Genomic DNA, 13,881 nt, shown 5'->3' with positions numbered 1-13,881 from the left:
AGATAATTAATAATTCTTAGTTTATTTGAAAATTTTAAAAATACTTTATTTAAAAATATATATTTTCAAACAATATATGCATTTTTAAACAATACGTTTTATTAAAATAAAATTGAAAAATTTCCAATTGCGCATTGAAGTTTGAGGATCGTAGAATATTATATCGATCGTAATAATAACGAACGGATGCGAGTACAATCGTAATCATGGATGATCTGGGACTATATGTGAGTACCATATGTCCATTTATCGCGCATTAACAGTGTTTATGTTCGTAGCCAGCAGGGACAATTCGCGTGCATCGTTAATCACGATGAATTCGCCGTGATTAATCATGCTTTTCGCCCGATTAGCTTTCCTCCTACCTCCTGTCGACTTTTCCCTTCTCGGTCTCCTCAATTTCTTCTCTTTTCTCTGATTTTTATTTCACGATAATATCGGAAACTTACTGATGAAATTTATAAAATTAAATATAAAAAAATTACGCTAAATTTTACAATACATGAAAAAGAATTATATACATATATGTACTATTTAATGTTTATTTTATCTAGGATCTAATGTCTTCTTTTTGCATAAACTTTTTTTATTTTTTTTAATTAAATTTTGATTTAGAGAAGCTTTCTTACTTTATAAGTTGTTTTAATTGTTTTTTAACTAATTAGAAATAAAATTAAAATTTAATTTAGAGAAAGAAGTTTACATAATTATTTTTTCCAAATTTTTGAAAATATTTATTTTACACATAATAACGCATAATAATAATAGCTTTCTTATTCTTTTCACAATTTTTCTAAATTGTAAATATAATAACTCGTATTGATTTGTCAATGATGAAAGAAGATAAAATTTTCGCTCGACAGCCAACGAGGAAAATAGCTTTAGCGACTCGCGTACATACGCGTTTCCTGGAAAAAACGTCAGCGGGTAACGGGGTGGATCTTGAAAGAGAAATCGAAGAGTGGAAGGAACGGGAAAAGTAGAGAACCACCGTTGTCCTCCCTTCGACCGGATATGTCATTTGGTACCTGGGTCACGTACCTCTTCGTATTGACAGGCCAACCAGCAGCCAACCAGGAGGCCACCATCCCGCTGCTCCTCATGTCTACGCGCGATTCTCGGTCCGAGATGTCGGCATCCTGAAACAATCGCGAAAACTCTTTGAAAAACTATTTACTAACCGAAAATATTGCGTCTTGAAATAAATAGTGGTAAACTAGAAACAAACAGAATAATGTTATTTATTTTATTTCAAGAAAATAATATATTTTCACGAAAATTATTTTGACAAAATTGTCATTACATTTAATCTTTATGTAATAAATGTTTAGTTTTTTCTAATACATAGTCGTAGAAATAACTAAGAAAAAGAAAAAATAATTATGCGTATATTATTCAAATTTTATTTCAGGAAAATATTTCTTGAATTTATTTCTCTACTGTAGTTTTGTATAATTAAATATGTCTATAAAATAGTATTGATAATACTGAAGATAGATTTAGTTTTGAAAACAGGATTAATTAATTTGATTTTACATCTGATTTCTTAATTTTTGTGAATTTTATTTTCAATATTGTACAAAAAATAGAGAATAACCTATGTTGTAATCTATATTAATAGTTAATGTGTGTTGTCCTTGTTGCAGCATATCGGGTGTCTCGCAGTGATGGTACAGCGATGAGCCTGCAGGCCCAGGCTCCAGCCCAGCGATCTGCGAGGTACTCCCCTCAGGAGACCGTCAAGGTGAGTCTTTACCGTTCTTTATTAGTAATTATTGAGATATTAAAGGCAAATAAATAATATTATTTATTATATTTAAACAGAATATTTTTTAAATATTTTATAAAAGGATTAAATTTTTAAACATTTTTTAAAGGTTATATTTTTTTCAAATATATATATATATATATATATATATTGATGTTATTTTCTCTCATGAAAAGTTGTTTAAAATTATAGTAAAATTATTCAAAATGTCTTTATATATTACGTAAAATTCAGCGTTATGCAACACAAGTAGAATTTATTTGCCTTTTTTCCGTCAGACGATAATTAATAGCGAAATTTGCTTTCACGGTGATATCGTTGTTGCGTGGACCATGTTACGGTCCGTTTGCCATCCATGTCGAGATTAATCCCTCACGGCTGACTGTACATAGCTTGTTTCACTTGGCATCCGCGTCATAAAGGGAAAAAAATAAAATAGAATGAAGTAGAAAATCTTCAAAGTTTGAGGGAACAATTAGATAAAAATTATGAGATTGAAATAATGAGAATAATTATCGATATTAATTAATTGAATGATGATAACGTAATAATTATTAGAAAAAAATCCTAAATCACAAAATTCTCAAAATTAGAAAATTTAAAGATTTAATAGCTTATATTAAATAGAAGAAGACGCAAATCGTAGGTTTTCACGTGGATGTTGCAGGTTGCTATTTTCTTAAAATTATCTTGATTAAATATTTTTTGTTTTACACATAAAACAAAAAATTTTGTTTTACACGTTTTGTTTTACAAACATAAAAAATAGCAAATTATAATACATTAAAGATATATTTAGTAATATTTATATTTATTTTAAATAGATTATTTGAATTATATATAATTTGTTAAATTATCAATATTTCAAATCTAACAATAACTAAGCAGTGCTTTTATAAAAAAACTAATTTTTATTTATATAGCATTATTTTTACAAATGTATTAATTTTCTATAATTACTTTTATTAATGATAAAAGAGAAAATTTTGAAACAGAATTTGAAAAGAAAAAATAATTAATATTTTTATAACATTTTGAGGTAAAAAAAATTATGATTATTGCGGTTATCATTATTGGTTTCTTAACTTCCTGTATTTTCCAACCCTTTTTCGGTCAGATTTACTAAAAAAGGGAAGTCGAGGGGTTGAAAATTTAGCAAGGGGCTGCGTAGAAGATTCGCGAGAAACATACTAGGGTGCGGTAAGATTCTGCAGGCGTAAGCCAATTTAGCGCGTGCTAACTTCTTTTCCGTTTTTTCATTTCTCCTTGTAAAGTTCAATTTACACCATCCAATTTTAAAACTTATTCCGTCAATTATTATCATTATTATAAATTTTTTTGATTGAGATTTTTAACAGAAACCATTTTTGATATAACATTTAATACATAATATATATATATATATATATATATATATATATATATATGTTATATCATATTTGTGATGTGTAATATTTAATACATATAATTCATTACAAATATAATCTAAAAACACTTTTTAATTTAAAAAAATAATTGAATTAATTAAAATGTTATATACGTATAAAACATTTGAAAAGCCGATTATTTTCAAAAATTTATTTTTTGTATAATTTATTTAGAATAAATATTTAGAAACGAATAGTGTGAGATGGGCTTAATTTCACGTATCGTTGTAGCGCGCGTCGAGTTAGGCGTTGTATCTTTAATTATCCGCGCAGTCGAGGGATGAAGGAGGACTCAAGGGATACAGCGAAAGCCACCTAGAGGGCTGCAAAATGGTATCATCTCGTTCTTATGGTTGGGGCGTGGTTCTCTTCTCCTGTCCCATGGAAATTTCTTTTTTTTTTTCACCGTATATCTATGTAGAGGACAAAAAGCATCTTCATTAACATTGTAAATATGACCATAAACATGCAAAATTTTTTGTTACTATATTTTAGTACCATTTTTTATAGTACTGAAGTTTGGAAAATTTTGGGAGTTAATATTACTTACAAAAAATAAGATTTAATTGAAAAATCAACGCACAGATATACATTTAAAAAAATCTAAATTATGCAAAAATTAGATGAAATTAGATGAGGTAATTAAAAGAGGAGAAATATTTTTTTATTCTCTTTAACTTGAAATTTTTTAGAAGAATTTCTAATATTCTTCTTATTCTTGAAAATAATGTTAAAATATATAAAGTCTTTAATTCTTTTACATGCGCAGGAATGCGTGTCGTAAAAGATCCTAGTTTCGGAACAGGAAGCCACCCCTCGGAATTGAGCGGGTGTCAACGCGGAAGTTATTGCGGGAGGACAGAGGGAGTTAGAAAGCAGTCGACTCGAGGGTCGGTACTCGCACAGAACATCCCTCGGGCATATTCTCGCGCGCGCGGCCAGGCATCGATTAGCCATTTAAGGATCGAGTCCGTTTTTCTTCCTCCTATACTACGATATATCGCGATTTTCTCTCTGTCTTTCTTGCAACATATTGTGTTCAGCCGGAGGGCGGTTATCACCGATATCGCGTGAAATGAGTTTCGAGATATCGTGAGGCTTTTCTTTCTTTTGTAAAGCGTCGATTAGGTTGCCGAGGCCATTTTGTTTTATTACTTTAATCGCAGTTTTATTTATCTCTGAAATTAGTACATTTAGAAAGGAAAAAAAGAAAAAATTAAATATATATTTATCATTAAAAATATATTTAATAATACATATATATAGTATAACTGCGATTTTTTTATTATATAATTGTTGTAACTGCTATTATTTTTTAATAAAGTTTTAACGAAGATTAAATAAGTAATATTAAAAATATTGATTAGAATTAAAAAATTAAAAATATTGACGAGCGAAGTTCTTGTAAATCGTTAAAACATACTATGGACATATTTTTCACGTGATATTTATAATCTCGAAACTCCGCAAAAGCAGTTTTGCGGTTGATTTGGCAAGTTTTAACGGGCGAAATTCGCGGTCGTTGAGAGAGACGTTGGTTACCGCATGTCCCTTAGAATTATTAATTAAATGTGAGAGGAGCTAATTTAGGCTCGCTATTCCTGAAGATTGCAAATTCGCTTGTACATCTTAAATTTTCCCAATGGCATGAGATTATTTAAATGACATTTGTTTTAATGTTAAACAATAACAACGAATTGTGGTATTATTGATGCACTACTTGTGCATATACACACGCACACACAAAAACATATTTTATTATAGCTGTTTAAGATATTTATTCTATAAAAAATTCAGCCCGTAAAGTCGCGCTCAAGATAAGGGTAACTGTGGAATTTTTCGCACCCGAATTTTTTGCATCCCCTTGTCACATGGCACAAGATAAGCCTTTAATCGAAGATTAATATTACCGAAGTTCAGTCGCGGAGCCGTGTTGTCACGCATTGCGATTAAGGATCGATTTTACGTGCCGTAAGCTACTGCTTTTTTTCTATCTCTCTTCGTCCCTTCATCTATCCCTCTTTTTTCCACTTTTACCCTTTTATTTTAAAAAGAATATCTTAAATTCGCTGATTGTTGAAGAAAATAACTATCGCTTATAATATTGTTTTCGAATCGCGACTTCTCTAACTTGAACTGCACATATCTCTGCAATCCGAGCAATCGCATTTAGATCTCAAAGGGCACTTGATAGATTGTCTTGCGGAAAGCGGCTTGCGAATGCGTACGATGACGATGCATGTAACTCTGAGAAAGTTTTTGTCCTTTAACCCTGCCACCTCTAAGAATTGAGAATCGATACCACACGGTGCTGTGGCGGAGTTTCTGCAACTTTGCTTCGCGGGGGTTGGAGAGCGAGGGAGCTGAAGGAGACCTTCAAAGCCTCCAGAATTCAGGGGTTTCACGATATTTATGTGACAGCAGCTGTAGGCGCTCCAGCCCCCTGGTTCGGGCTGGCATGGCCTGTTTCAAGGCATGGCCTGTTTCAAGGCATGGCCTGTTTCAAGGCATGGCCTGTTTCAAGTTCTAAGCCTCTTCGAGGCAGCGCGATGAGTACGAATACAATTTAAGAAATATCACTTATGCGACACAAAAATTTGCGCGAAATTCAAGCTCTATTTTAAAGAGCTGCAAAAAGTGGCTTTATTTATGTTTGTATATTTTAATTCGTCTTTTTGATCGATCAAATTAAATTAATTTTAACCAAAATTATATTTACAGATTGATTATAACACTTGTAAATTAATATTACGCGTTTTTTTAAGTTATAATTTTTAAAAAGCGTAATAATTTAAGTTGCGTTTAATTAAATAGTAAGCGTTTAATATTATTTGATTATTGTTACATATCGTTAGTATCTTATTTTGTATTACCGAATGTATGCGCGAGATAGTCATACATTCTGATTAAAAGTAACGAGGAGGAGGGTAATAACTAGAGTTTGCACTTTGTTTTCATCTGATAATACGAGAATTAATTCAAACTTAACTTTTATTCTCTGCTCTAGAAAAAAAGAAAAAGATTTGTTTGGTTAAAAAATTTATTTTTGTCACTGATTTTAATTTTCTTATCACTAATATTAAATATTTTTTTTTAATAATTATATACATGTATGTACATATGTGTATATAAAATTAACTCTATAAATTAAATTTTTTTTAAATATTTGAGATTAATGAGATTTAAAATGTGCAGCTATACAATACATAAAAAGATATATTGAATTTTTTTCTTTAGCTATGTCTTTTTTTTCCTCCATCTTACTCTAAACGAGATAAAATTCTGTCTTATTTATTTTCTATCTCGATTTGTATAATGCAGAGTCTAAGATAGAAAAAGCGAACAGTTTCTCAATAATTCAAGCACGGATCTGCTCACTTGGGGATTGAATTATCATTTTAAGAGACTATCCAATGAATAGTGCTGGGGAAAATTATGTGAGTAGGATATTTACGTAGGTTGATAATAATACGAGTAATATCAGTTGATAATAATTTGATATCCAGCGTGCTGATAAAATCCAAAAATTTTATTATACGTGGTTTAATTAAAAAATTTTCTTGCCGGCTAAACAAGATAAAAATTTCGGTTAATATATCCGCATGACTTGCATCTCTGCAATGTTTGATATATTTTAATTAGCAAGATAGATTAAGGAACAGATTAAGAAAAAGTAATTAATAATGCGTCGGGACGCATGTCGCGATTCTGTAATGTATGTTTATCTTTGTCGTAAACGTTTAATTAGAATTCTTAATAGAAAATTATTAACATTTTAATATTTTTTTCTGGTATATATTGTGTATATGTGATATCAATTTAATTATAAAAAGCATATTAATATATAAATATATTAATATAAAAATTTCTATTTATTGAGATATTAATTAAGAATATATAAAATTATATATATTTGATCAAGATTGTTTTCGAAATAAAGATAATCGATTAACTCATTGTCGCAATTAAAGGATCGAAACGCGACTTGCATGTCTGAAAGGACGAAGGGTTTGCATTATTATCGTTGATCGCGGATACACGGTTATGCGTTATCGAATGTTGGCTCGTGCGCGCGATACGTAACCGGTGACATGCAAAAACCAGTCTGCATGCAAGCAGTCGTGAAAACATGCGTGATACTATGTGACGTAAGAAGGGTCTGAAGACATAAAAGTGAAGAAACGAGGAATTAAATATTCCGTCAGTAGATAAACACGCAATCAAGATTAATTGAGTTTCTTTTATTTTGTGGCAGCGTTGACATATGCTTGTTTTAATCTGTCAACATGTTCTACTCAAAAATTTATTAAGTTTTTTACAAAAAATTACATTATTGTCTATGAAAAATTGAAAAGAGTAAAATAATTAAGTGGGAATACTGGGAAATATATATAAGAACCAAAGCGCGGATATTGCGCAAACTTATTATTGTTAAATTAACAAATGTGCATTAAAAATATATGTTTGGGATCGTTTTGGTCCATTTTCAGTATGGATATAAATATATAAAAATCAAAGTGGATTAAAGTTTTACATATTTATATTTATGTTAAAGAAACATTTTTAATACACACTTCTAGTAAAATTTAACAATAATAAATCCGCGCATCGATACTTGCATCTCGGCTCTTATCTGCCAATATTCCTACCCTTAATTGTTTATACCCAGAGCGTGTTGCTGTTATCATTAAAGTAAGTTTTAATTCATTTTTTAAATTTTATTTAATCTTTTATATAATATTCTAAAGGATTTCCAGATACGAAGAGAGTGAAATAAATAGAACATCGAAGAGAATAAAATAAATAGATTTTTTTTTTGTCAATGACGAAAAGTGGAATTGACAGAAAAAGTAACTAGAAAAGCATCCCCTTGAAACTTTAAAGTCAACTTTCGCTTTTTCACCGTTGATTCACTCGCGTAGCCCTCCCGCCCAGCATGTTTCTAGTTTCCCTCTCTACGATCGTTCTCTAGAAGTCAAGGTAATGCTCAGCCGCAATAAACGCGGCTCGTGGACAAAAGTTTAGCCGGTGCGGGATGCGCATGATCTAACGGCCACGTGGGAAAATTCACCCCCACAAACGTGAGAACGTGGTCGGGGGCCGCAGCCGTTTCCCGCCGCCGCTATCGTGCCAAAGAGATCCGTTTCCGCTTTTCGACTGCTAACATTGTTTCCGTTTTCCCACTCACTCTTCTTGCAGGAAAGATATTTTTTCATTTATATCTTCTTTTTATAACTATATATTCTTAAAGAAAAATATATGCTGAGGAAAATTTCAAATTTTATTGCAATTTTTGCAAGTCATTTGAAAATTTTTTTTAATATACACTCGCGTACGCGCACAAATATATATGATATCTTTTTTCTCGAGCCAGAATTATATAGATTTCATTGAATACACGCAGGATTTTCGATACTGAAAAAATGGATTTATTAAATGAATTTATAATTAAATATTATAAAGATAATCTATAAAAAATATTTACAGCACAAATAATAATAATAATAATGATGATGCAACAACTTAAAAAAAATTTGAAAAGTTATACAAATTTTATAGATACATGAAGTTCAGATAAATAAAATATATATTTTTTTAATATATGTTCTTGATTACCCATTAAAAATATGAAACATGATTTATTATCATAATTTTAATAAAAGAGGGATAAGCTAAAAGGAGATTAAATAATTTAATAAAATAAATTAATAACATGAAATATACATAATTAAATATCTATATAAAATATTGTTGAATGTGTAGAATAAAATTTCAATATTTTCACATTTAAAATTACACGCGTACAACTTTCTAATATATAGTTTTCTATAAAAAAAATAATTTTTTACATAAAAATATATCAGAATTATTCAGAAATCACACCGCAAATCGTTGACGTTATTATTCTTTGTAGACATTGCTATGAAAGTATTCGCAACGAAATTATCAGATGGCAATGCCAGAAAGAATATGCGACAATGTCCTTTTTCTCTCTCTCTTTTTTTTTTGGAAAGCCGCAGGTAGCTCGCAAGAAGGGTGCAGGACAAAAGTTTCTCGACGGTTAAAATTAATGGCAAATCCATAGTGGAGTACTAGCTTGGTTTCCACCCTCGCCAGTCTCGGCAATGTGCCTCCGAGGCTCCATCTCTCGGGGTTGCAACCCCGACTGTGCATTGACCCGCGGTTGTTACGTTGATTTTCAACAAATGTGTGTTTATGCTCTAAAAGATACTTTAACTTATTTTTGGAAACTTTAAATCATTAAATATTTGGCATACTAAGTGGAGTAAGAAACTGGAATAAATATCTTACAAGACATATTTTTTGATATTTTTAGAAGTTTGAAGTTCTTCGTAGAAAAAAATCGTAAGATTTTTATAAAAATAAAACGAAAAGTAGAGGAAAAGAAAATTTTAAATATAAATGTTAATATATTAAAATGTGAAAGAGAAAAAATATTTTTTGTTTTCTTTAAAAACATGAAAATTCTTTTATGTTGAATAAAAGTTTAATATTAATGTATATGAAAAAGTTTTAATATATTATATATCGTATTAGTATTTAAGGATATACTATACCGAATCTCTGGGTTTTATTTACTGACAATGAGAAGTGTGCTACAGTCGGTAAGAATTTAATTCAAACCTACAGATAATTATAGAGATGCCTATAAAGTCGAAAAAATTTACTTGATACTAAAAATTTATTTGATAGTATATTACATCAATATCAACGAGATAATGTTTTCGAAAAGTTGAACGATTAATATTTCAAATTATAATTATAATATAATAATTTATATGCGTACATTTATTATACATAATCTTTTCTTTTATAATTACATAAATAATTTTATATGTAAGTAATTTATTTTATATCAGTAATTTTCTTATATAATTATAAAAGAAAAGATTGTGTTTTTAATAAAATGTATGCTATTATAATTATAATTTGAAGTATTAATCGTGCTCAAGCTATTTCGAGAGGATTAAGTTTATTCAAGTTTTCTGAATACTGATGTAATTATATTAAGCCTATTGGGATGCTATTATTTATTATTATACATATACATAATTATACGGTATTTAATAAAATAGGCGTGTTTATCTTAAAATCATTTATGACGACATTTTTATTAAAATAAATTATTTTTATTTATAACAAACGAAAATAAAACTTGCCAAATACTAAACATCTTCTGTTTACCAATATTATTTTATATTCCTCAAGAGTTTATACTCTTCTCATGACTTTTTCACTATTAGGTCGTTGGTCTAATCTGATTGGTTTCGAACATGCAATATTTCATAGTTCTTGTGCATTTACAGATTGGTTAAATTATGCGTGCAATCCGCAGCTTAATCCGATACACACGCAGGCTCCGAAGTGCGTGCTATGCGGTGGTGTACTACAGGTTTAATCTTTGGATGCGTCGAGGGGGAGGGGGCGGGAAGAGGGAACGTGGGGTAAACCTATAACGGGATGTACCAGGATTATAAGTTGTAAGCCTTCGTGAATCGTAAAATCCCATTCGTTAGCAATGCGGAAACTTGTGGTCGGCTGGGAAGTGGATTTGGAATTTTGTTGGTTAGACAAAAGCTTTTCGAGTTATAGCATTCGTTGGTATATATATGCATATACATATATTGTATTAGTAAATTTTACGCTGCCATTTTTCGTATGATATTCTGATAGGTTTTGTAATACTTTTGTAAAAATTACGCCAGATTAAATTAATTTAATATGTAAAAAAGATTCAGTTATCTTAACGGGGAAAAATTTATATATTTTTATCAAAAGAAGGAAAAATCATTTTTTTCTTCTTTTCAATTAATCTTTTTTATAAAAAATTATTTTCTTGATCCTCGCCTGATAATATCTGGGGTTACTGATACATTGCTATGTATGTAATTGGTCTAAAGATTAATTAATTTTTATTATTATAAAATTATATTTACATTACTTAATAACTTTTTAATAATCACAAAATATTTTTTTCCTCTTTTGTGTAGAAAAATTACTTTAATTAATAATTACTATTATCACAAATTATCCAATGATATTTCTTATTAAATTGCGTAAATATTATTAATATAATAACTGCTTAATAACTTTCTTAATTAAAATACACATATTTTTTAGAAGAAAGTATTACTCTTTTGCTCTTTTGCGAAAAGTATTTTAACTTATAGAATCATTATATAGCTATATATATGTAATTATGTTTCTTGTTTCTAGTGATGTTTTCTAAATTTTCATTATTTATTTGAAAATAGCGGATATATATCATGATGAAACCATCGTAATTTCGTGACGGTTGATTCACATAAGGGGGAGGATTTTTACCCTACCTCTGGCCGCCGGCTAAAGCGATGAGATTTTATCCAAATGCTATTCATGAAGCGATAGTCAGATAAAGCGACAGACATTTCTATTATCGCGAGAAATTATTCTTATAATGCCCTTTTTTATTTACCCTTTTTATCCTATGATTTTCTTCTTTTCGTAAAGACGTCATTCAGATTTATAGATACGTTTTAATCAAAAGTAATATTTGATAATGAAAATTATAATTATTAATGATAAAAAAAATTTAATAATGATATATTAATTTAATTATTGAAAAATTCTATCAAAAAGCTAATTTAAAATTTTTTTAATTAATTAATAAATACATGAATATGACGTAATTTTTTTGCAATCTAACTTTAAATAATTTACATGTTGCAAAATTAATGACTAGGTAAATTTATTTATTTAAAGAATTTGTATGAAAAATCTTTTAGATGAATAATTATAAATTTATATTTAAAATTATGGCTCTGTTCCCGCGTGATTGCTTGCGAATTTATCAGATAAAATCGACATTTCGTAACATAGGTATCTTAAGAACTCGTCTCGAGGAATTTATGCAACCGCATTGGCAGGACACATTTGCAATATGGTGCGATCATATACCAACCCCGTAGCCGAATGTAATTGGTTTTCGGCTCCGCAGCTATGATATGCCTTTGGGGTTGTCGTAGACGCTGGGGGCCATCCTATATAGAATAGCATACATACACATACACACGCTTTTCGCGCCTAGCCGGGGTGAGTTCAGTTTGTCTCAGACACCCTTGGCAAGTGCATCTATTGTTCGAGTGTAAAAACCTGAAAATACGCTTATCGTCCGCGATGTAACTTTCTTCCGCGAATTTTATAGGAGTTTTTTTCTAAGAATATATACGTAATAAAATAAAATAATTAATTAAATAATTAAACGGATGATTAAACATATTTCTTGAGAATGTAGTGAGTGTAAAATACTATGGTAAAAGAAAAAACAATAAAACTGAAAAACTAATCCAAGAAAATAATGCGAGGATTTTTTCTCGATATGAAAATGTGTAATAATACGAAACAATATCTCGAAGAAAATTTATATTAAAAATAAATTAATAATAATTACTTGTATCTATATGCTTTAACTTATCAATTTTACAAAAAAGTGCATTTTTTTATAAGTATATTACAGTTTTATAAATATTTAATCGGTATTGCGAATTCTCTCTCTCTCTTTCGCAATTGCACACATTGATCGATGTCAGGGTTGAGAAGAAAATTAGATAATGGCTTTGAAGCGAAGGACTTTCCACGTGGATTGGGACTCTCCCAGCCACGAAACCGGCACGATAAAACGACGCCCGGCGTCATTGACAATGAGTGCCTCTTTTTTGGCATCAACGTCAAATAATTATTTCGAGAATGTTGAGCATTATGAGTTTCGTGATTGCGTCGGTGATTACGATCTGAGGCATCAATCGACACGATCAAAATCCATCCACGAGGACTCGAGCGCGACTGAAAATGTTTACGAGATAAAAGACGAGAGAAGCGCCATCGTTAAGGGTAATAGAAACTGCTCAAAGTATCCCCAATCGAACTACCCTCGTAAAAAGAAGACGCCGGGTGGCTGGGTCGGTGGTCCTGAAAAATTCAAGACGTCAGCGCCGGCGAAACAAGCGCTCGTGAACGAACAAGAACTTCCTCAACAACTCTCGAGAAATTTTAGAATTGGAGAACGAAAGGATTTTGTAGACAGTAATTTTTACATCGAGAAAGAGATGAAAAACAAAACTGATAAAAGATTTGAAAATGTCGAAGGGATTTGTTTGCACGATTTATTCAGCGAAGAAGTAGGAGTAAGAAAAGATTTTGGCTTGAAATTGTACTGCGAGTCGTTCGAATGGAAATCCACTGTCAGCCGAATGACTAAAATCCGCCGATCGAAATCTTTGAAATTTAAGAGTTTGATTCCAAGACCAACGGTGGTGAGATCTTGCACGACTCGTGGCTTAGTGAGTTCGAGTTCGGAAAGCTCGGGATTTGGTTCACCGTTATCACCATTATCGCCGCATCAAGATCCGTCGATCGGTACAAGCACCTTGAAGGATATTATCAAGACTAGCGATAGTAAAAGTTCCGGTTTAGGATCGCCAGAATCACCGAGCTCACCTTTATCGCCGGAAAGTCAAAAATATTCAGCTTTTTGTCTTATTCAACTACAGCTAGAGAAACTGCGAAACTGTACTTGCGAGAAGCGTCAAGCCGAGGTAATTTGCAGAATAATTTGAAATTTGTCCAGGAAATAGAATTGCGATATTAAAAAAGTTTCAGTTTAAGCATATCCTTCCAATTTTGAGA

At 30.5% G+C, this 13,881-nt stretch overlaps 1 protein-coding gene across 1 annotated transcript in view; it reads left to right on the top strand.

Annotated features, from left to right (window-relative positions):
- The window catches only part of LOC126854674 (protein sickie), a 146,621-nt gene that overhangs the window by 10,524 nt on the left and 122,216 nt on the right, over positions 1–13,881 (top strand). Inside the window, exon 2 of the mRNA XM_050601612.1 lies at positions 1,647–1,744. Coding sequence (XP_050457569.1) covers positions 1,679–1,744 — 66 coding nt within the window. The 5' untranslated portion in view covers positions 1,647–1,678. The remainder of the gene's footprint in view (positions 1–1,646; positions 1,745–13,881) is intronic.

This window comes from Cataglyphis hispanica, chromosome 14 (genome assembly GCF_021464435.1).
Source record: "Cataglyphis hispanica isolate Lineage 1 chromosome 14, ULB_Chis1_1.0, whole genome shotgun sequence".
Taxonomy (NCBI): domain Eukaryota; kingdom Metazoa; phylum Arthropoda; class Insecta; order Hymenoptera; family Formicidae; genus Cataglyphis; species Cataglyphis hispanica.
The sequence above is the reverse complement of the archived record's forward strand: the minus strand, read 5'-3'. Positions and strand labels throughout refer to the sequence as shown.